Raw genomic sequence first — 23,873 nt, forward strand, 5'->3', positions numbered from 1 at the left:
TCGCCCGGTTCTTTTATAAAGGGCTGATAAAAGGCTAGTCATTTTTTTTTTTTTTTTGCAACACAGCCTTTGTAAATGTGTAAAACTTCACTTTTAATTATAATCTTCCCGATTTAGGCAAAACGCTGCGTTTCACCTGCTGATGTTGGAAGGTGGTGCTCCTCTCTTTGCATAACCTGTGGACAACTTCACTCAAATGGAGTTCTGAATGTTTTCATGTGTCGTTGAGATCCAGCAAACCGGACTAAAATCAGCTGAAAACATAAAAAAGTAGACCCGACAAACTACTTTTGTTGCCGGGCCACTGTAGTGTCTCCAAATGCTTTTATGCGTAGAATAATTCCTGTATTTTACATTATCATTGGTTGACTAATACACTGTAAATGCCAACTCATTGCGCTTACTTGGGATAAGTTGTAAACCCGATGCATAATTATTACATCCGATGTTAAGCCATGATTACTAGTAAACGCTAGTATGATTAAGACGGCTTTCACAGTACTCCTTATGATACAAGTTCTGATTACTCGACATGTTAGTACTGACAACTGGGAATTCCGAGTACTGATTACTTTTGTTACTTAAATATGGCCTTAACCTGTACTATTATGCTTAGTGCTGGTTAATGGAATATTCTAAAACCATGTGCTGGGTAAAGAGAAAAGCAAGTCAAGCCAATGTTAAGCCTATATTATATAAAAAACTGATAAATCCTAGTAAATGGGACAGAATCTTATAATGGATACTTTAGATTGAGCTAAAGTATAGCACGACAGGACGACAAATAATCATTACTGGCATCATGTAAAGTTAGTCAGTACTGGCAAAACCCTGTTATTGGAGCGGAAACATGTTGCAACAAGCAATTAATCACAATTTTCTCTTGAAAATGTACTTCTTACATGGAATAGTGGGTAAATGCTGAAAATTTCAGGTCTCCTAGTAATTATAACACTTTATTTCATGTTGCCACCTCAATCGGAATTTACAGTGTATGAATGTACTTAAAGGAATAGGCCACCGTTTTTACATACTGAGATATGTTCTTACCTTAGCTTTGACGAGTTCTTTAGGACCTGTCTGATCTTCACCCGTGCCTTCAGTCACGTAAACACAGCATTAGCATTAGCGTTAGCATTTAGCCTCTCCCTCTCTCCTCTATAGCTCCAAAACAGGTCAAGATAGAAGCTACCAAGCTCTTCCACGTTTTCCCTATTTAAATATGGTTACGTGAAGTGTTCCACTACAAAGTATAATTACACAAAATTAAACAATGTGGATTTTCTAAGCGGATAAAAGGGGGAACTATATTGTAAGGCGTAATAATACCAGGAGTAGTTCGAAATGCGCAGTAATCTTCACTTTACTGTGCGGATGCCAAGCTACTCCTGGTATTATTATGCCTTACAATATAGTTCCCCCTTTTATCCGCTTAGAAAATCCACATTGTTTAATTTTGTGTGATTATACTTTGTAGTGGAACACTTCACGTAACCATATTTAAACAGGGAAAACGTGGAAGAGCTTGGTAGCTTCTATCTTGACCTGTTTTGGAGCTATAGAGGAGAGAGGGAGAGGCTAAATGCTAACGCCGTCTGCGCTGTGTTTACGTGATTGAAGACCAGACAGGTCCTAAAGAACTCGTCAAAGCTAAGGTAAGAACATATCTCAGTATGTAAAAACGGTGGCCTGTTCCTTTAAAGCCACACCGCGTATAATTTTACCCCCAAAAATAAATTGAAATACAAGCTTTATTTTATGACAGATATTTTCAGCATTGAAAAATACCTCAAGCAAACATGTGATTTTGCTGTGAGCGGCTCAGCTCTCCTCAGACATGACATGACTTTACCGGGAGTGGGTACGTCTCCAGCTCGTTTCCATGGAGATGTTGACTAAAGTCAGCAGAATTTGAGATTTAAACAGGTTAGGTTCCCATCCAAATCCATTCTTTGCTTTCTCACTGCAGTAACAGCATGTACTGTGTGGAGCTGGTCATTAGGAGCATGTTTTGTACAGATAGATACAGTCGGCATCTCGTCATAGAAGGGGGCGTGGCCTCGCCATGGGGGAAAATAGAATCTTTAGAGAAACACAATTTTCCACTCTTTTTAGCTTAAACTAACTCATTTATCACATACAAATAAAGTCAAGTCTAAATTAGGCCCATATGGATGTTTTCTCACAGCAGATTGATCAGTAGAAGTGAAAAAACGGCAGTTGTAGCTCGCGCTAGCTAACCGTTAGCAATAGCCCGATGCTAACATGTAGCATCATGTTAGCATTCTCCGTTTTTTTAATGTATTTATGGGCTGTTGAACCACTTTGCTCCTCCCCATGTCTTTGTATCTTTATTTAGTACAAAACTATATACATAATTCAGCATTTGTTACAGTAGTTTTTGAATAATTAGAGAAAATCTACATTTTTTCAAAATTGTTTTCCCCCTTAACTGTTTTAAAAAATGACCATATATGGGCGATTCCAGAAATGCGTCTGTATCTATAGCAACAGTATAGTCCAAAATGTTACGCAGTGTGCCTTTAAGCTGTGACGATAAGCTTCAGTCACGATAAATATTTGTGATGCACAAAGGCTAAAAACAATAGCGATACTGTACACAAGTAGTATTATTCAATATTAAAAGGAACTGCAGCCATTGTGGAGCTTTTTATGCGGGAAAAAACCTTGACATTAGTCCATGTACGACTGTATTGGGTGGTTAGCATGGAGCCTTTACTTTCCATCCCTCCATGGTATGAGTAACCATGGAGATGGTTCCATCAGCAGAGAAAACCTACCAAAAATCCTTAAAAATCAATTGATCCTGGAGTGTCGTAGAGGCCACCGTGATGGAAAGTAAAGGCGCCCGGCAAGCCACCCGTACAGCCGCTGGATCACTAAAAGGTCAAATGCACTAATGTAATAACCTTTATATCAGGGGTCACCAACGTGGGGCCCGCGGGCACCAAGGGGCCCTTTGGGGCATGCCCAGTAGCCCTGGGGACTTTTTCTGAGGTGTAAAACACTTCAGTTTCTTGAGTCTGATTCTTAAAATTACAGTTATTTCTGTTATTTCTGACTCTGTATGAGTTTAAAATAAAGCTATTTTAATATAATGTGGGGTCAATATCCTATAAGTGAACAGTGTACGTTTAAAGCAGTACTAAGTAACGTGTTTACCTTAATAAATCCTTTCCGTAGTCCCTGTGGGAGTGATACAAGTGTTTATGGGATAATTGGAAGGTCTTTCATCTCCCCCTGGTGTCTCTGGACAGAAAACCATGTTTGCAACTTGACTGCCACCGGACCGGAGTCACCAATACACACTAATGGAATCACGAAGAAGAAGCTAACATGCTAACGGGCAAAGCTAACTGCGGGCTAACGTCACTTTAAACAGTATTTACAGCCAAGTTTGAGTGAAAAAAAATATTTCCATTGTATAATTGGATGCACAGTAACTCTCTCTCCCTTCGCCTTTCCTGTCAGCGTAGTATTTACTCTCCAAGACAATTAATAAATTAAAAAATCGTAACTTGCTACTACACCTGCAGTTGCGCTTATGGCCTCTAGGGGGAATAGTTACTTAGTACTGCTTTAAGTCTTTAGGATTTATTTTTTACTGGTTGCCCTCGGACAACTTAATGCTCTTAAAGTAGCCCTCAACTGAAAAAAGGTTGGTGACCCCTGCTTTATATTATGCATTTGACCCATCCTCAGTGCCGCTGAGGCGACCTGTAGCTGTAGTGGGCAGCTAGCGTAGACTCGAGACCCATCTCTCCAGATGTGGAGCCAGGCTAATGGTCAGAAACACCTGGCTGGAGGGAAACCGGAGTACCCGTAGGTCAACGCAGACACGGAGATTATGAAAACTCCACCAAAGAAAAGGCCCCGTCTGACCAGCGATCGAACTCGGGACCATCTCGCTGTGAAGCACGAGCGCCCGGGTCGCCCATTAAAGTATTGCGATACATGAAACGTTGTCTCATGATTATCTTGGACACAATAATTGCGATTAGCGGAGGGATGCACCGATACCACTTTTTCTAAAAACCGATATGAGTACTTTGATTTGACGACTACGACTACAAGGCATTTTCCACATGATGGTTTATAGCAGTGGTTCTCAACCTTTTAGAGCCGCGACCCCCATTGTAACAGTTAATTAGGATCGTGACCCCCACCCGGGTCAGACCATGGGAAAAACAGGGACATTAACCCCTTGACTCCCACCTGAACCGAGCACATTTTCTCCAGTTTGGCTTTACCCCAATCCAAAAGCTTCTGGAAAAATGGTGTGAAAATAGCCACAGAACTGAGACGAAAACAATGATGGAAATGTGACAAAAAAGTGAGAAAACATTGACAAAAAAGTGACGAAAAATTTATGAAAAAGTGGCAAAAATGTCACAAGAAATTGTCAAAAAAATTACGAAAAAATTACGAAAAAATGACAAAAATGTGACAAAAATGTGACAAAAAATGACAAAAAAATGACAAAAATGTGACAAAAAATGTGACAAAAAATGACAAAAAAATGACAAAAGTGTGATAAAAGTGTGATAAAAATTTGACAAAAAATTACAAAAATGTGACAAAAAAACTACAAAAATTTGATAAAAAATTGACAAAAAAATTATGAAAAAGTTACAAAAAAACAAAAAAGTTACAAAAAAATACCCAACAAAAAAATGATGGAAAGAAAATCCAATGACTTGAGGAAAAAGATCCTCTCGGTTCAGGCGGGAGTTAAGAGGTTAACCTATATAACTCTTAAAAAACAAAGAAAAAACAATTGCTAAAACAAAAATGAATTAAATTAAAACAAATAATAGCACCCTGGTAAAATAGCATGTATGCTACGACACCATAATAATAATAATAATATTACTAAAATATATATTTTGTCTATATGCTCTGGCGACCCCCCAAATTTGTCTCGCGACCCCCGAGTGGGTCCCAACCCCCAGGTTGAGAACCCCTGGTTTAAAGACTGACTTTTGCACAGCAGATTGGTTAGTAGTTAGTTACACATTTACATTTCCTTGAGCAAAGTGGCTACATGTTTAAGAGAGCTATATCAGAATTTTACTTCTGCTCTTTTATTATTATTTTTTTTCACTCAATGTCATTTTTTTTCTCCATTGCACATAATAACCATCATTTTCCAAGTCTTAATTTTGTGATCTGTCTCTTGAGTGTCACTTGGTGTATTTATAAATATGTTAAAGCAGTACTAAGTAACGTGTTTACCTTAATAAATCCTCCTCGTAGTCCCTGTGGGGGTGATACAAGTGTTTATGGGATGATTGGAGGGTCTTTCATCTCCCCCTGGTGTCTCTGGACAGAAAACCATGACTGGAGCCACCAATACACACTATCACGAAGAAGAAGCTAACATGCTAGCAGGCAAAGCTAACTGCGGGCTAGCGTCACTTTAAACAGTATTTACAGCCACGTTTGAGTGAAAAAAAAATATTTCCATTGTGTAATTGGATGAACAATATCCCTCTCTCCCTTCGCCTTTCCTGTCAGCGTAGTATTTACTCTCACAGACAATGAATAAGTTAAAAACTCGTAACTTGCTACAACACCTGCAGTTGCGCTTATGGCCTCTAGGGGCAAGAGTTACTTAGTACTGCTTTAAATGGAGATGGTTAAGTCCATAGACACACCAGGCCATGTCCAAAATACTCAACGACTGTGCTGTGCTATGTTTTATTTCCTAATAGTATTGTGGCGGTTACTTACAATGGGTTGAAAAAGTATCCCTACCCCTTTAACTTTTCGACATTGTGCCACACTATGGACCACAAATATAAATATGTTTAGTAGGGTTGGGCGATGTTCCCTTAATTGGCCGTTGACTATGTTTACAGTGAACCATCGTGATGGACGATGATATCGTCCATTTTTCATTATAAGCATTTTTTTAAAGACATTTACATAGCCTATATATATGCTGCATATTACTATGTATGTTAGGAAAATGTGAGATTGCAGATAAATGGCTCTATACTAAGCATGATCTGAACAGAGTCATGGAACACGACTTTTGCAAAAGAAATGTGTTAAAACTCGTACGTAAAGTCTGAGAGGAGAACGACTTATTCAGAGCGTCAACTCCAAGGCTCTTATCACACTAATACAAATTAATACAAATTGCATTTGCTCAGTTTTAACGTAATGTTTAAGAAACAGTGGGTGAACGGGACAATATTATAAACAGATAGGTGCAGTTGTGAAAGCAAGCTTTTACCAGCTAAGGCTACTGAGTAAGATCAAGTCTTTCTTGTCCCGAGCTGACCTGGAAAAGGCCGTCCATGCCTTCGTCAGCTCGAGGATAGACGACTGTAACGCCCTCTACACAGGACTGAACCAATCACTCCTCAATCGACTTCAACTGGTACAAAACACAGCAGCTCGTCTCCTCTCCAACACCTCCAGACGCTCACACATCACCCCAGTCCTCCGCTCTCTCCACTGGCTCCAGACGCTCACACATCAGCCCAGTCCTCCGCGCTCTCCACTGGCTCCCGGTGGCGTTTAGGGTGGACTTTAAGGTCCTGATGTTTGTTTTCAAGACCATCAACGGTATGGCCCCGGCCGACCTCGCCGAATTAGTAACGGTCTACGAACCAGCCAGAACTCTGCGCTCCTCTGATCACACCTCCCTCGTCACTCCCAAGTTCAAATACAAAAAGTTTGGAGGCCGGTCATTTGCCGCACAAGGCCCAAAGCTGTGGAACGCACTTCCGGTCCAGCTTCGAAACATCACTGAGTTGAGTGTTTTTAAATCACAGTTGAAGACACATTTTTTCAGGAAAGCTTTCGATACATAGCCACCGACTCCACTGCTGTTTTTATGTGTTTTTGTATTTATTGTTTTCTACTATGATTCGTGTTTTTATCCTGGAAAGCGCTCTGGGCACCTTCTGGTTGTTGTTGGGCGCTATACAAATAAAATTGGATTGATTGATTGATATTTAGAAGTTTGCGTCGTAGCTTACGTTTTTGAAGCCGCTCCACGCGCCGCCCGGTCCATGAGCTCGTAACCTCGTACCTCCTGCACCGCCTCTTTCTCTCTCCTCTCTTTCCTCTCTCAGTTCTTCGTGAGAATAATCCGCGCACTCATCTAGCTCCGATGTGAGAGCCAACTCGTCATTTTAAAACGGTTTAAGTTTCCGTACGCAGCAAAGCAAAACCACGCGCTGGTAAACTCTGAGCTGCAGAGAGAGAGAGAGCCCCGCGCGTCAGAAACAGAGCAGCTGCGTCTTTACTTTAATAATTACGGCTACACATCACGGCTTCTGGCAGGTACTGACACTAGCGTGTATATTAGTCCTATCGGTGATTTTATTTACAGTGCAATCCCTGCAAAGTTTGTAGGTTTACAAGGCCTACAGAAGACCAGTGCGTGTTTCTGACAGGAGGGGGCGTGGCCTCACGATGGTGACTCTCCATCGTGATGTTGCTCATCCTCCAAACAACCCTATTAAACCAGTGCAACAGAGAATTAGTGCAGCATATAGAGTTTTAGTCCAAAGCCGTGCAATTAATCGAAATTCAGTTATGATTTAGATTATTACACTAGACCACTACAAAAATGGCGTGATCGAGAAAAAACAATCATTAAGGATGCCCTCCCGCTTGTCCATGAACCACCTGCAGCGTGATGAACTGTTGTATTTGTCGCGGAAATAATAATATAATAATAACAATAATTTTTATACGTAGCTGTTGAGATAACGTTACTTTCAAGTGTTTACCTTTTGCTGAAAGGAGAACTGAAGTTTAGAAGCCAGTATGTGTTGGCCGGTGTGGATTCTGTGGCGGTGCACCATAGATGCTTGGGAAACCCTGGACATGGTGTGTTTCCGCGTAAATACGGCACATGTAATGAGGCTCATCAACAGACTGTGGCTCAGTTTTAATCTGATCAAATATCCGTGGAGATCTTCACATTTTCAATCAACATGAAACAAAAAGTGTTGCTGACAATCCGTTCCCTAAGCCTAAAGTGCCACACCAGAGTAAAGTCTTTGTGAAAGATCGCAGAAGATATCCACAGACGTTAGGTGGAGACTACTTGGCCAACACTGCCATGGGGCAGAAAACATTCGATGGAGTGATTTTCAGTCATAACGTTATTGTGAGCAGCTAATCACAGCTCGTAGTTTTGTTTTTAGCTGTGACAGCTCGTCCTGTTCCTACATAGTTTACGTCTCGAAACCAACAGCGATCCCGGTCACACCTGAAGTCCCTCCCATACTTTACGCTAGGGCTCATGGGGTGTAGGAATAAGGTGGACGCTAGATTTTTTGATAACAAACGATCAAAGAGGAAGCCACCAAACTTTTGTATCATCCCAATTTTTCACAAGGACCAGTTTAAGGTTAAGGCTTACTTTATTGACACATCCTTTATTTATTATTATTAACAGTGCCGCACCCGTGGACCCATCTACAGATGTGGATGTGTACCCGTGAGCCAGACTTTCAAAATGCCATTTCCGCTTTTTTTAATCAACATCGGACTGATTTATATTTAATTTATTAATTTTGGAACCTCAACTTGCCCTTTATTATTTCATTTTTTTAAATTTATTCATTCATTCACCTCAGACATAGACACAGTCACAGTAGACATTGAATAAAAGAAAAACATAAATAACACAACAATACCAAAATCACAATACATTTCACAGAAAGATAATTCCAGACTAAGACAGGACAAGACAAAGACAAGACATACAAGTCATACAAGTCCTTGACATATTTTGCATCAATTCCATATTATTTTTTACATAACATTTTACATTATATTTACATTATTACATTATATTTTACATTATATTTTATATTTTGCAGTGGCTCTCAAAGAATGGGCACTCCACCAGTCTTCCTTTGTTCTGTTCATCCTCATACACATTTTTATCTTGTTTGGAGTGTTTATTGATTGTCTTATATTAATTCATCTTTAAATTGTTGATCTAAATTTGTTGGAATTTGGGATGGTAGTCCTGGGGCAGCTGGTTTGTTGCAGGTTTGATTTTAAAACCCACACCCGTCCCACTAGCGCTTCAAAGTTTGAGAACCACTGAATAAACATAAGACATTAATTACATCGTGTACATTAGGAAATTCAAAATGTTCGCACACATCAGTCCCATAACATCCCATTCCACTTTTTGTCATGTGAATTTCTTTTATTTTTGTTTATTGCTATAATCTTTTCGATTGTATACTGTTGATGTATTTTATTTCTTAAGTGTGCTAGACAAAGATCTGCCTTGGATTTACACTTAAAAATAAGAATTTATTTCATTAATTCGATGTAAAAATCAGTTTGTTATAATGGAAAATCATTGTGTAACACTTTGTGCATTGGAATACATTGCATCGTATTGTAGATTGTCATCCAAAATTGTGGAACCCTTTGATCAAGCCAGAGTTAAATGCTGTTTTTTTCTCTTCCTCTGTCAGATTTGGAACATAAAGCAGATGATCAAACTGACCCAGGAGCATCTGGAGGCTCTGCTCGACAAGTTCGGAGGAGAACACAACCCCCCGTCCATCTACTTAGAGGTAAACGGACTCATGTAGTACCACTTATTCAAAAGCTCCACGTCTGGGTTTAGAGGAACTAATCCAGGGCCCTTCCACCACTTCTAAACCCTGGTCTCTCTTTTAGGCCTACGAGGAGTACACGAGTAAGCTGGATGCCCTACAGCAGCGGGAGCAGCAGTTGCTGGAGGCCATGGGGAACGGCACGGACCTGTCCTCCTCTCCCACGAACACCAGCATCCTGGACCTGCGGGAGCCGTGCGGGCACAGTTTTCAGCCCAACACTTTGCACGTGCTGCCGACGCCCTGCGACGCCGCGCGGGGCAACCCTCGCTCCCCGCAGAAGCCCATCGTCCGGGTGTTCCTGCCCAACAAGCAGCGCACCGTGGTCAGTGAGGCCTTTACTTCACATATGTTTTTTTCCCATTGCCTTAAAGGGATATTTCAGGATTTTTGACATAGGGCCTCATTTCCTAGTTATCCAGAGTGTTGCTGATTTCTGGAGATATTTTTTTTTGTAATTCAAGCAGTTCTTATATTTGAAGAGTTTCGTGGCGCTAGGCTAATGCAAGGCTAGCGCATTTCTATGGTATCAGCTAGCCTGCATTAGATGCTTGATAAAATTTTCTCCTCAGTGAGGCCCGCCTTTTTAAACGCAGCAGGGAAGACCCCCGTCTGAAGAGAGCATTTTATGGATTTTATGGATCTTTTAGAGACGAGCTTCTAAACATGATGAATTGCTCTCTTCAGACGGGGGTCTTCCCTGCTGCGTTTAAAAGGGCGGTGGTGAGGCCCCTGTTGAAGAAGAGCAATTTGGACTGTAAAGATTTTAAAGGAATAGGCCACCGTTTTTACATACTGAGATATGTTCTAACCTTAGCTTTGACGAGTTCTTTAGGACCTGTCTGATCTTCACCCGTGCCTTCAATCACGTAAACACAGCGCAGACGGCGTTAGCATTTAGCCTCTCCCTCTCTCCTCTATAGCTCCAAAACAGGTCAAGATAGAAGCTACCAAGCTCTTCCACGTTTTCCCTATTTAAATATGGTTACGTGAAGTGTTATACTACTTTATCCAACTTAATGATTTTATTGCTGCACATAATGTCCTTGAGAAATTCTAGTCCGGCTTTAGGGTAAACCACAGCACCGAGACCGCCCTCTTAAAGATTTTAAATGACTTTAGATTAAATTATGATTCTAAAAAGTATAAGTGCGTGTTCACAACATTCATTTGCACAGTAAAGGATTCAATGAGTTAAAAAAAAAAACATTTTACTAAGACCTCAGTGACCTCAATGGTAGCTACGGCGTTGCCTGTAGGACGCTCCGGGATCTTTTTGTTTTCTATGTTCCACCGCTGATTGTGTCTCGCCCCAGGTCCCGGCTCGCTGTGGGATGACGGTGAGAGATTCCCTGAAGAAGGCTCTGATGATGCGGGGCCTGATCCCGGAGTGCTGTGCGGTCTACCGGATTCAGGACGGGTAAGAGCGCCCCCTACTGTACACGCACTAATGTAACCTCGATCACAGGTGAGGTGACTTTAGTGGGACGATGCTTGGCTCGGCCCCGGTTTGGCAAATACGGTCTGTGCGCGGAATGTTCCTGTTGGCCAGTGTAGGGTCATGACCACTTCCTGTTCACGTTCTATTTTTAACATAAACGTGACGCAGCATTCTTCTGGACCTCGGAAGTCAGAATTGGGTTGGATCTCTCGTGCCCAAGTCAGGGAAAACAACATGGCAGCGCCCTGTATGAGAAGTAAATAAAAAAAAATAACACTACAATACAGTTCTTGTGATGCTAATGGCTAATGCCCAATAGCTAAAGTAAAATCAAAACAAAGCAAACTGAATAACTGAACTCTGCACAAGATCAAAATATCACATGACTGTTTGGTTGAAAAAAAAAAAGGATTTGTCTTGTTTTGGCTGTGTCTGTCCCAGGGAGAAGAAGCCGATCGGCTGGGACACGGACATCTCCTGGCTGACCGGAGAGGAGCTCCATGTGGAGGTTCTGGAGAACGTGCCCCTCACCACACACAACTTTGTGAGTGACTTTTCTGCTTGAGTCAATACCAGGGTGTTCGTGGGGTCTTAAATAGTCTAAAATCCAAATCTAAGGCCATAAAAAGCCCAAAATTCTGCCTCTCTTGTCTTAAATCCATGGTAAACTGGTCTTAAAAATGCTCGTGTGTTTGACCCAATTATTTGCTCACAACTTCGTTTAAAAGAAGCGTACCCATGAGTATACCGCTCCTTTACATGCAGAATTTACTGCAGAATTCCTAGTAAAGTTTGTCCACATGTTCGGAAACAGCCGCCGCAACTGGCTCAGGATGTAAAAAAAAAACGCGCTCCAGCGACAGAAAGGAAAGTGAAAGCACATTTCCTCAGTTTGTTCATCAAAACATCTGACAAAGAATTAAGCAGGACAGCATAAGTTTTGAAAACATAAAACGTAGACTAGATTGTGGCCTAATAAAAATATAATAAAAATAATTCTGATAATTGATTATAAAGTAGTATTGACAGTGTTTTGTGTCAATGCAAAGGAGTATTAAAACTTTTTTTATTTTTAGAAACAGTGAATGTTTCACAGTTCAAGTATTAAAAAGCTTTTTAAATACAAAAACTATAAATATCAGTTGTATCCCTTCATTCACTCGAATGTATTTAATGTTTGATCGGGATGCCATCAACTATTTTTGTACCTGACTTAGAGGAACCTACATGGGCTAAAAAAAATACCTCCATCTTCACCAAAAAGCAAACTGCATCTCCATTGTACTACTGTGTTTTTCTGTGAGAGGTATAACGATAGATAAAATAACAGCTCCTGTGTGTTTTTGTTTCTTCCCACGGCTGTGTCCAGGTGAGAAAGACTTTTTTCACTCTGGCCTTCTGCGACTTCTGCCGAAAGCTGCTGTTCCAAGGCTTCCGCTGCCAAACCTGCGGCTACAAGTTCCACCAGCGCTGCAGCACCGAGGTCCCCCTCATGTGTGTCAACTACGACCAGCTCGAGTAAGGACCTCCCTTTCCTCTCAGGCAGGAGATTAGCATTAAGGCGAGGCACGGCAGGTGAAAGTATTGATTTTCGAAGTGGAGATTTGTATCTATTTTCCTCCCTTTACATCTTAGTTTTCATGTCAGATATAAAAATGACTAAACTCAGCCTACATGATGTTTATTTTATGATGTTTTGTCTGCGAGGCGGAGCTAACCAGGAAGTAGCTGCTGCGCCGCGTAGAAAGTCCGTCTTTCCCGCGAGTTTTCATTCATAAATATTGACAGATTTTACATCCACGTGTCCTGCTAAGGGGCCCCGTGATGACTCTTTCACCCAAATATGGTGTTTTTCCTCCTACGAGACGCTGGAGCGGAAAAGTCGGAGAACGGGCTGCGCATGCGCACTCGCTACAAAACTTCAGGGCTGGTTTTCTCTGAATGAGAGAAGCCGCACTCGGGCAGAGCCTGAGCCCTTATAGAAGCTCCCACAGACTCCAAACTTTACAGTCTGAGACCTAGCAATATTTTGAAGTTTTTTTCAGAAGGATTTTTTAATATCTAATTCCTAGCCTGATTTATTCAACTTTGAATCCAAAAAAACAGGCGGAATTTGAGTTTTTACAGATTTTTTCACTGATGATTAGTTGATTGAAAAACTAAACAAAATATCCCAAATCCCCTCTGAAAAAATCTTAGTTACTAATATGTCAATAAAATAAAACCATAACATTTAATCTGGCTCAAATCATTATTTTGATTGATAGGCAATTTTGGCCATTTTAATGCTCAAAATGCCTTATTTTTATGTGAAAACATAAAATGACAGAAAAAGTGCAATACATTTTTTTCTCATATTTATATCTGTGATGTTCAGCAAAAGTTTCAAATTGACATCTCTACATTTATTTTTTTCCGCTATTCACCTGCAGTGTCTCGCCTTAAGTAATAAGATGAGAGTGCGGGGTAAAAAAACTCTTCAATTCCACAATCAATGTTTCTGAAACTCAACAGAGAGTTACTGAACATACTTATTTATCAGGCCCATTAGCCGAAAATGCTGAACCTACTGCTATAAAAGTGATATTTACCGAAAAGCGCTACATCCGGGTTTAGCGGAGAACAATGCTAACGTCCAAGGCGGTGCAGCAGTTACGCTAACCCCGGAAGTAGCGACTTTAGTTAATTTTACTTTTTTAGCAGTGGGTGTGGCATTTTTGGCTAATGAGTCTGAGAAATAAGTAGGTTCGGTAACTCTCTCCTGAGTTTTTTAATCGCATATTTGCCGGTCGGAAAGTCGTGATATCCATATCCGAACAAGTCACGGTTTATCGCAAAATTTATCGGAGCTTGAACATGTGATATAGCTAAATTTGCGTTATGATTTTCCTCATTTACTTTCATTAGAGCAGTGTTAATTTTGACAACATATTTTAATTTAGTTTTAGTCTTTTGACTAAAATGTAATGTAATTTTAGTCGAGATTTAGTCGAAAAAATCTTTTCAATTTTAGTCTAGTTTAAGTCGACTAAAATTGCAAGTCAATTAAGTCGACTAAATTTAAGACTAATTTAGTCGACTTTGCATTGATAATATTCATTATAATCATATTTAATTAGCTCCACTGCTTCATGGAGCTGCTCCACATGAACAAAGCTCAGAGCTGTTCCTTTAACAGAGGATTTCCCTGATCTGAGGCTCTTTCACACGGTCAACAGAAGTTTGGATGATTTTAGTCTCTCCTTTTCATTTTTATTTAGTCTTATTTTAGTCGACTAAAATATCTGGACATTTTAGTCATAGTTTTAGTCTCATGAAAAACTTTTAATTTAGTTTTAGTCCAATTTTAGTCGGCAAAAATATCACTTTGACTAAAATTAAGACTAAATATTTTAGTCGACGAAATGAACACTGCATTAGAGCTTTGTTTTGGTCCTGATTCAGTATTTAAAGGGATATTTCAGGGTCGGGAAACTGAGAGGCTTTTCTCCGGGTCGGGTGGGTCGGGTTTAAATTACAGCGGGTCAGAAATAAAGTCAACCCGCGCATCTCTAATGCCGTCCTTATGTTTGAAGAGTTTAGTAGTGCTAGGCTAGTGCTAGGCTAGTGCTAGGCTAGTGCTAGGCTAGTGCTAGGCTAGTGCATGTCTATGGTAACTAGTAGCCTGCATGAAAAACCTCTTCAAAATCATAAATCAACAACACTCTGGATAACTAGAACATTTTGCGGGCTCGGTGAGGAAGAATCCTTGTATTCCTGTGGCAGAGTGGTTAGACCAGTGTTTCCCAACCAGGGGTACAAGGACCTCGTGTGGTACTTTAGCATTTGGCAGCAGGTACTTGTCTCCAATTTCTAAAAAAGGAAAAAAAAGAAAAGAAAAGGTGAAGCTGAGTTTCAATATTACTAATACTAAGAAAAGTCAGGTTAAATGATGTTTTTCCGTAATAGTTTTGACTTTGAGAGTATTTTATCTATATTTTGAACATAACACACTAAGCACTAAATACTGATGAATCTATGTGAACTCTGACCTCTGTTCTCTCTCTTCCAGCCTTTTGTTCGTGTCCAAGTTCTTCGAGCACCACCCGATCGCTCAGGAGGAGGTGTCCTCAGAGGGGACCACCCCAGTGTCCGAGGTCTGCCCCGCCCTGCCCCCGTCAGAGTCACCCAGGTCAGAACCAGGACTTTACCAGGACTGAACGGGGCTCTAACCTTTTCACTAGTCGCACTGCCATGTAGTATATACCAGTGGTTCTCAACCTGGGGGTCGCGAGATAAATTTGGGGGGTCGCCAGATCATTTAGATAAAACAGCCATATTTTCATTAGCATATAATCTGATATTTTATTGGAGCATGTGTGGGCTATTTTACCAGAGTGCCATTATTTGTTTGTAGTTTGATGAATTTCATTTTAGCCATTTAAAAAAAAAATTCCTAAGCCCTTAACTCCCACCTGAACCAAGCACATTTTTTTTTCAATCCAAAAGCTTCTGGAAAAAAGCTGAGACGAAAACAATGATGGAAATGGGACAAAAAAGTGGCAAAATTGTCACAAAAATGTCACAAGAAATGGACAAAAAATTTACGAAAAAATTAAAACAATTTGACAAAAATATTACAAAATGTGACAAAAAATGACATGTGACAAAAATTTGACAAAAATATGACAAAAATATGACAAAATGTGACAAAAAAATTACCAAAATGTTACAAAAGCAATACAAAAATTTGATAAAAATGTGACAATTTTTTTTTTTTAAATTGACAAAAAATTGACAAAAAAATGACGAAAAAATGGCAAAAAATTGACAAAAATTGACAAAAAAATTACCAAAAATTGACAAAAAAAAATACCAAAATGTGACAAAAAATGACAAAAAATTGACGAAAAAATTGCAAATAATTGACATAAATTGACAAAAAAATTACCAAAAATTGACAAAAAAATGACAAAAAATTGACAAAAAATGAAAAAAAAGGACAAAAATGTGACAAAAAAAAATAATAATAATTGACGAAAATATGACAAAAACGTGACAACAAAATGACAAAAATTTGATAAAAATTTGACAAAAATGTGACAAAAAAAAAAAAAGACAAATATGTGACAAAATGTTACAAAAAAAATTACAAAAATTTGACAAAAATTGACGAAAAAAATTACAAAAATGTGACAAAAAATTACAAAAAGATACAAAAATGAGTTGAATACCCAACAAAAGAATGATGGAGAAAAAATGTGATGACGTAAGGAAAAAGATCATCTCGGTTCAGGTGGGAGTTAAGGGGTTAAGAATTATATCTGCTACTATTTCTATTTCTCACGGTGTGACCCGAGCAGGGGTCACAAATCCCTTTTACTGTTGGGGGTTGCGGCACCAAAAGGTTGAGAACCACTGGTATATACTGTACGTATACCATACCTTTTATGTATGAAGCACTTTAAAAACTCACACACATCATGAAAAACAAGTCACATTTTCACCGCAACAACATGTGAAATGCGAGACAGATGATTTTTCCGAGACCGTGATAACAGATTGCCCCACGGTTGAAGCGCATTATCTTTGGTTCTTATTGCACACCTGTTATTGCACTCGCATACAGATCGCTGTGCCACGCCTCGGTGTCCCCCTCCAAGTCCATCCCGATCCCGGCGGGGTTCAGACCGAGCGCAGAGGAGGACCACAGAAACCAGTTCGGCCAAAGGGACCGGTCATCCTCTGCACCCAACGTCCACATCAACACCATCGAGCCGGTCAACATCGACGTGAGTGCAGCGTTGTTTAAGGGCACCGGACCCCCCAGTACTGTGGAAGTTGCGCAGTACTTGTAGTAATTGGTGCTCGTCCGTCTCTGGGATTTTGCAATGTAGCGACTGGAACCGTAAATGCAAAATTAAGCAAACTCTGTGCATTATGGCAACTTTTCCACAACTATTCCTTAAAGGTGCCTCATGTTGCTGTTTTTGCATATATTATATGGTCATTGGGGCTGAAACAACTAATCGATTAATCGACAACTAATCGATTAATCGGCAACTAATCGATTAATCGGCAACTAATCGATTAATCGGCAACTAATCGATTAATCGGCAACTAATCGATTAATCGGCAACTAATCGATTAATCGACAACTATTCGATTAATCGACAACTAATCGATTAATCGACAACTAATCGATTAATCGACAACTAATCGATTAATCGGCAACTAATCGATTAATCGGCAACTAATCGATTAATCGGCAACTAATCGATTAATCGGCAACTAATCGATTAATCGGCAACTAATCGATTAATCGGCAACTGATCGATTAATCGGCAACTACTCGATTAATCGGCAACTGATCGATTAATCGACAACTAATCGATTTATCGACAACTAATCGATTTATCGGCAACTAATCGATTAATCGGCAACTAATCGATTAATCGGCAACTAATCGATTAATCGGCAACTAATCGATTAATCGACAACTAATGATTAATCGACAACTAATGATTAATCGACAACTAATGATTAATCGACAACTAATCGATTAATCGACAACTAATTGATTAATCGGCAACTAATCGATTTATCGGCAACTAATCGATTAATCGGCAACTAATCGATTAATCGGCAACTAATCGATTTATCGGCAACTAATCGATTTATCGACAACTAATCGATTTATCGACAACTAATCGATTTATCGGCAACTAATCGATTAATCGACAACAAATCGATTAATCGACAACAAATCGATTAATCGGCAACTAATCGATTAATCGACAACTAATCGATTACTAAAATAGTTGTCAACTATTCCAGTAATCGATTAATCGTTTTCTAGTAAAGACAGACTAAAATAGAGCAAAAAAGACATGCCAATTATGTATTTTGGATGAAAACCTACTTTGTTTTTAAAGTGAGGGTCTGCAGTGTTTTGTACATTGTAAATTTCAAAAATATCTGTCTTTGTCTCGTCCAATCAGAAAGCAGAATTAACACAAAGAGCCTCCTACAAACGTTTACTTTAAGTTTTACTCCATCAACATGTCGTCAAGCGGCGCCACTTTAGCTCTTTGTGATAAAAAAAAAAAAAAATACAATTTCCATGCGCCTTTCACAGCCAAGCGATCAACCGATCATTTTTACGATTAATCGATTAATTAATCGATTATCAAAATAATCGTTAGTTGCGGCCCTAATGGTCATATATTATGTTCTAAGGCCGTGTTTCAGAACCAGGGGTACTTGGAACTGAGTAGAATTTCAAGAAAAGTTAGTTTTAATGATGTTTTTGAGTAAAAGGTTTGACCTTGAGAGTATTTTGGCTCTGTTATGAACCGAACCCTCAGCTTAATACTAAATAATATATTTAGTTGCTCATTTTGTCAACATTTTGGCAGAATCCTTGAGTTGGGTGTAGGGCGGGGAAAAGAATTGATTTGATTTAAAAATCGAGTTGGTTGGTCAAATCGATTCATATTTCCAAAACAAAAAACATATATTTTGCTTTCTGATCTCTGCTTAGAGGAAGAAGGTCCTGCTGTACAAATGTGCCTCAGTTGCCTCAGGATTTTTTGTTGTTTTCAATAGGGCTGAAACGACTAATCGATTAATCGACGACTAATCGATTATTGAAAGAGTCGACAACTATTTTAGTAATCGATTAATCGTTTTCTGGTTCACATAGACTAAAATGGAGCAAAAATGACAAAAAAAATGTAGTATTTTTGATGAAAACCTACTTTGATTTTATATTTAGGGTCTGTAGTGGTTTGTACAATGTAAATTCCATGAATAGAGCCTTCAAAAAAAAAATCCCTTTAGTTTACTCCATCAGCACTTCCTTAAACAGCGCGACTTAAGCTATAATGTGATAAAAAAAATTGAAAAAATAAAATTTTACTACACCATTAACAGCCGTTTTAAGTGCGATTAAGTGATTAATCGTAAAAATGACCGATAGATTAATCGATTACAAAATAATCGTTAGTTGCAGCCCTAGTTTTCAATACCTGTCAAATGGCATTGGGTTTATAAACTTTGGACACATGACAGTTTTCATTTAACAAATTTAATCAACATGTTGCAAATCATTTTTACTTACTGTATCACAATACGTATCGGATCGGCCCCTGAGTATTGTGATGCGTATCGGATCGTGACAAAAGTGGATCATCCCAACCCTAATATTTACAGTTTACAGTAGGGATGCACCGATACCAGTATTGGGTATCGGGCCGATACCACATGCTTGTACTCATTCATGAGCTCCCGATACCAGAAACCTCTCAGCTGAGGAGAGAAGAAGCAACAAACTGTAGAATTGTTTAGTGTAAATCCAATAATCCACAGAGAGCTGACTTTATTACAGACTGCGCTCTCTAAACCAGAGTCTGTGCTGGATTTAACCAGAGCTAAATGTTGTTAGAGCTGCAGCGTCTGCAGTGTTTACAACATACAGGCTAACGTTGCTAACTCGCTGCTAGCAGTTTAGGCCATTCTGACGCCGTTTTATGCCCAGGGGTTTATTCATCTGAAAATCTAACCCAGCGACTAAAAAGTCCTCAGAAAATCCAACGTAAAGACATGCAGCATTTTTATATTGAGCGAAAATGAGCTGCAGCAGAACAATGAAAACGCTGTAGCTACTCGCTAAGTTACTACAAACACACGAGAAAATACACAGGAGCTGAAGTAAAGACGAAAAGAGACCATTTAAGTAACATCTCAATACTATTGTTAAATAAAAATACACAAATGAATAAAGCTCAGGCATTGGGAGCTTTAGGACATGGGCTTTTCTGTCTATGATGGACAGAGACATAAAAATATATATATATATTGAATGAAAATAAATAAATAAATGGCATCAGCACAATTCTAATATAACTGCTCTTAAATGTGTCGCCTACTTTACTTAAGGAAATGTAAATGAGTAAATTTACTAATTACAAACCAACCTGCTGTGAAAAAAGTAAGAACGTTGAAGAAAATGCCTTGTACTCGTATCGGTATTCGGTATCGGCGAGTACTTAAATCAAAGTACTTGTACTCATATCGGTTTTAGAAAAAGTGGTATCGGTGCATCACTAGTTTACAGTTTATTTTGTTCTAAAATGGGGGGGAAAATCAAATTGAGGATAAAATAATGCCTCAAGGGGTACGTGGGACAAAAAAGGATGGGAACCACTTGTCTTAGGAGAAAAAAAAAAAGGCTTTTGGGAAAAATGGGCAGAACTTCTTGTTCTATGTTTGTTCTGTATGTGCCCAAGAGATGTGCAAAGTATACCCCTTTTTTCTTCTTTTCAAATGGCCAGCACACACACAATCAGAAGAATTACTTTCCAAAAAACCTTGAAGTACTGAGAAGTTTCTTGGCAGCAATAGCAGTAGTTCAGTAGTATCAGTAGTAGTAACACGTGTTAACCCTCTCTGTTTGTCCCAGGACCTGATCCGAGATCAGGGGTTGCAGCGCTCAGATGGAGGTGAGGATGTTCTTCTAAATATCTTTTAATTTCTTCATGTCTCATCTCTGCGTGTTCATCAGCCCGTGTCTGTACAGTCTGTATAACCTTCCAATGACGACTACTACTGCTTCAAACATTGTGCCATCGCTAAGCCCCAATGCAGCTGCGGTCATGCTGGGAAGAGGAGGTGAAGACAGTGGTGAACTTTTAGCGACATATGTAAGAAAGAAAGGAAGGAAGAGACACTGTTGTCATATTAGGAATGGGCGAAATGACAGAAACAGAAAATCACAACTTTCATCATTTCTGTATTATCGCTTTTTTTTGATCATCTGGTGTGAAGCCAAACCAGTTCCATATTACCGAACTTCTTTTGAAAACAAATGTCCTGCTTTCAGAGGCTTGTTGTTGGGAAAACACGTCACTCTGATTGGTTTAAAGCAGGGGTGCCCAAAGTGGAACTCTCTTCACTGCAAAAAGTATTTAACTAGATCAGTATAAACATGTCAATTTGAGCATAATAATCCAAATGTTAGTTGTTTTGACTAGTTAAGAAGTTCTTGGGCATTTGTCCCAGATTATTTCACTTGTTCTGAGATGTTTCTGACTCGTTTCGATACATTTCGTCCTTATTTCAGGTCATTTTCTTTGCAATGTGAAAAAAGACAAAAAATTGATTTTAAAAAAAGACAAAAAATGACCCAAAAAAATGACAAAAAATTACAAAAAGTTACCAAAAAAAGGACAAAAATGTGACTTGTGAATTGATTTAAAAAAATGAAAATTGGTCTTGTCTCATTGGCAATTTTACTTTCTTATTTCAAGCGAGATTTACCCTAGAACTGGTCTGAAATGTCCTCAAACAAGCAAAGGAAACTTGGTCCGATCAGGAAAAGTGTCTAAATGAGTGAAAACCGCTCAAAACTAAGATACATTTCCTCAATTCAAGTCATTTAAGCCAATGCTTGATATTTACTTTTTGTAGTGTTCCATTCATTCTCAATAGTAAATTTTGATGCAGTACACTATTTGACCACCAGCGTCAAATTGGGGGCGCTGTTTCACTCCTTTCGCAAAGTTAAGGAAACACTGTTGTGGTGTCTTGGTGTTTATCAATTACAGAGCGTTGTAGCAGCAACTTTCACACAACTTTTATTGCAAAGGTTGTTGACGTCAACAACAGTATATGTTAAAAATGGACTTATAAAAGAATTGATGCTGAACTGACACTTTCAAAATAATCTAATGTGGCATTTTCTTTAAGGCGAGACACTGCAGGTGAATAGTGAAAAAATGTATATTTACAGATATCAATTTGAAACTGTTGCTGTCGATCACTGGCATAAATGTGAGAAAAAATACATTGCAAGTTTTCTGTCATTTTATCTTTTCATATAAGAACAAGGTGTTTTATGCCTAAAAATGCCCCAAATTTCCCATCTTTTCGGCGACGAAATCTGAATAATGGATAGAGCTACATTCAAACTTATTGTTTCACTTTATTAATAAATGAGTTGCCAAGACTTTCTCAGAGGGGATTTTGGATTTCTTGTTTACTTTTGAAATAACCTGCTTTTTAGTGGAAAAATTTATAAAAATTGAATTTTCGCCTTATTTTTTGACATTCCAAACTCAATAAATGGGGCTAGGGGTTAGATAATAAAAAATCCCTCTGAAAAAATCTTCCAAATATTGTTCAGTCCAAGGCTGGAAAATGTGAAGTCTTTAGGTCCGACTGACGTGGACATAGTGTCGCCACAATGACAGAAAAATGTGTTTTGAGAAAAAGGCCCTTGAAATTACATTCTCCCATATAAGTCTATGGGGGAACATTGAATCAGCGCAATATTTAAACATGTTATTTTGAAGATTAGGCGTATTTTCTGTTTCCGGGTGAAAGTTTGTATGTTTAGAGACCAATTTGGCCCAAAACCTGAAAACTGAAAAAATTGAGTTTTGCCTGTAGTGTCTCCTTTTAAGTTAACGAATGAGGTAAAGTTACTGTAGGTGATGTAGATACAGGTGTTGTTTTTTTTTGCACTAAATTGCTACAATTGTGATTTTGTTCTGCTAAAACTAGGCTTTTGCCATAGTTACCATTCGTTTTAATATAACATGTTATATACATTTGCATAGATAGAATCAAATGCAAATGTGGGCTATCGAAAAAATAACAAGTAAATAAAATAAAGTAGCTTTATAATTTGCAGTTATATGTGTTTTTTCGTGCTTGACATCGCCGTGTTTGGCCCGCGACTCACAGGCACTTTTTCATTTTGGCCCTCGGAGACAAAAAGTTTGGGCCCCCCTGGTTTAAAGTCATGTGTCATTGGGTACTGTAAGCGATACCGGTGTGGTATATAAAAAAAAAAAACATCTTTAGATACTACTGATATCGGAAAAATGAAACCAAAAGCTGGTCCTTCAAGTTATTTCACAGTTTTGATGCAGTTGGACCAACGACAGCATTAAATGAACTGACTTGGTTATTGTTCTGTTTTCTGGTTCTCAATGACAAATATCCGGTATATCGAAAAAGTAGCATTAGCAGGAGTATTAATCGCGTCAATATGATCATCGGTACATTCAAGTTGTGAGATGTAGACGTAGCAGTTGCGACTGGGGATGTCCCGATCTGACCGATGACTGACATTAGCCGCGTTTGGATTCGGCGATGGACTTTCAGGTGTTTTATTATTAGCTCATGTAGTCCTTGTTGTTGTTTGTTTTTGACTTTAGCTAAAAGCTCTACATCTTGAAGTGGATGTGTGTCCTGGTCTTGAAGGTCAGCTAGCGTCGGTTGAAGGGCTGTACTTTGCCCGTCCCTGCGCTTTTTAGTCCAACAATTAAGTCCCTTCGCATCGAGACCACATACGGCTTTCTAAAACACTTCACTCGGGACAATCGGGGCTGGGCTTTTAAAGGTAGGAGCAGAAGGTATTTAAAAGCCAACAGCCTTAGTGAAATCACTGCTTTTGCTGCTGTAGAGACCGACCGTTTTGGGTAGACCTTTTCGTCTGGACGGGCCAGGGGTAGGGTGTTTTCTTTTCTCTGTACACCCTTAAAAGGATATTTCAGGATTTTTGACATAGGGCCTCACTTCCTAGTTATCCAGAGTGTTGCTGATTTCTGGAGATTTTTTTTTTTTGTAGTTCACGCAGTTCTTTTGTTTGATATCTACGCGGCGGCGGAGTGATCTGCTGGAAAATAGTCCCTCAAAATGCGATCATTCATGTGATGCAAGGTCAGTTATATTCCAAAATTGATTCTATGGACACAGACATATGGTTAGTCTGGTGTTATAAGTGATTTGCCTCAGGTGCTCTGTGGAGCGGG

The 23,873-nt window shown here is 39.1% G+C and overlaps 1 protein-coding gene across 1 annotated transcript in view; it reads left to right on the forward strand.

Annotated features, from left to right (window-relative positions):
* Window positions 1–23,873, forward strand: part of braf (B-Raf proto-oncogene, serine/threonine kinase) — a 46,745-nt gene that overhangs the window by 701 nt on the left and 22,171 nt on the right. Inside the window, exons 2-9 of the mRNA XM_079581246.1 lie at window positions 9,489–9,590; window positions 9,697–9,957; window positions 10,949–11,052; window positions 11,515–11,617; window positions 12,443–12,591; window positions 15,125–15,244; window positions 16,682–16,844; window positions 20,516–20,555. Of these exons, the coding sequence (XP_079437372.1) occupies window positions 9,489–9,590; window positions 9,697–9,957; window positions 10,949–11,052; window positions 11,515–11,617; window positions 12,443–12,591; window positions 15,125–15,244; window positions 16,682–16,844; window positions 20,516–20,555 (1,042 nt within the window). The remainder of the gene's footprint in view (window positions 1–9,488; window positions 9,591–9,696; window positions 9,958–10,948; window positions 11,053–11,514; window positions 11,618–12,442; window positions 12,592–15,124; window positions 15,245–16,681; window positions 16,845–20,515; window positions 20,556–23,873) is intronic.

The sequence above is a fragment of the Gobius niger genome (assembly GCF_951799975.1).
Source record: "Gobius niger genome assembly, chromosome: 22".
Taxonomy (NCBI): Eukaryota; Metazoa; Chordata; class Actinopteri; order Gobiiformes; family Gobiidae; genus Gobius; species Gobius niger.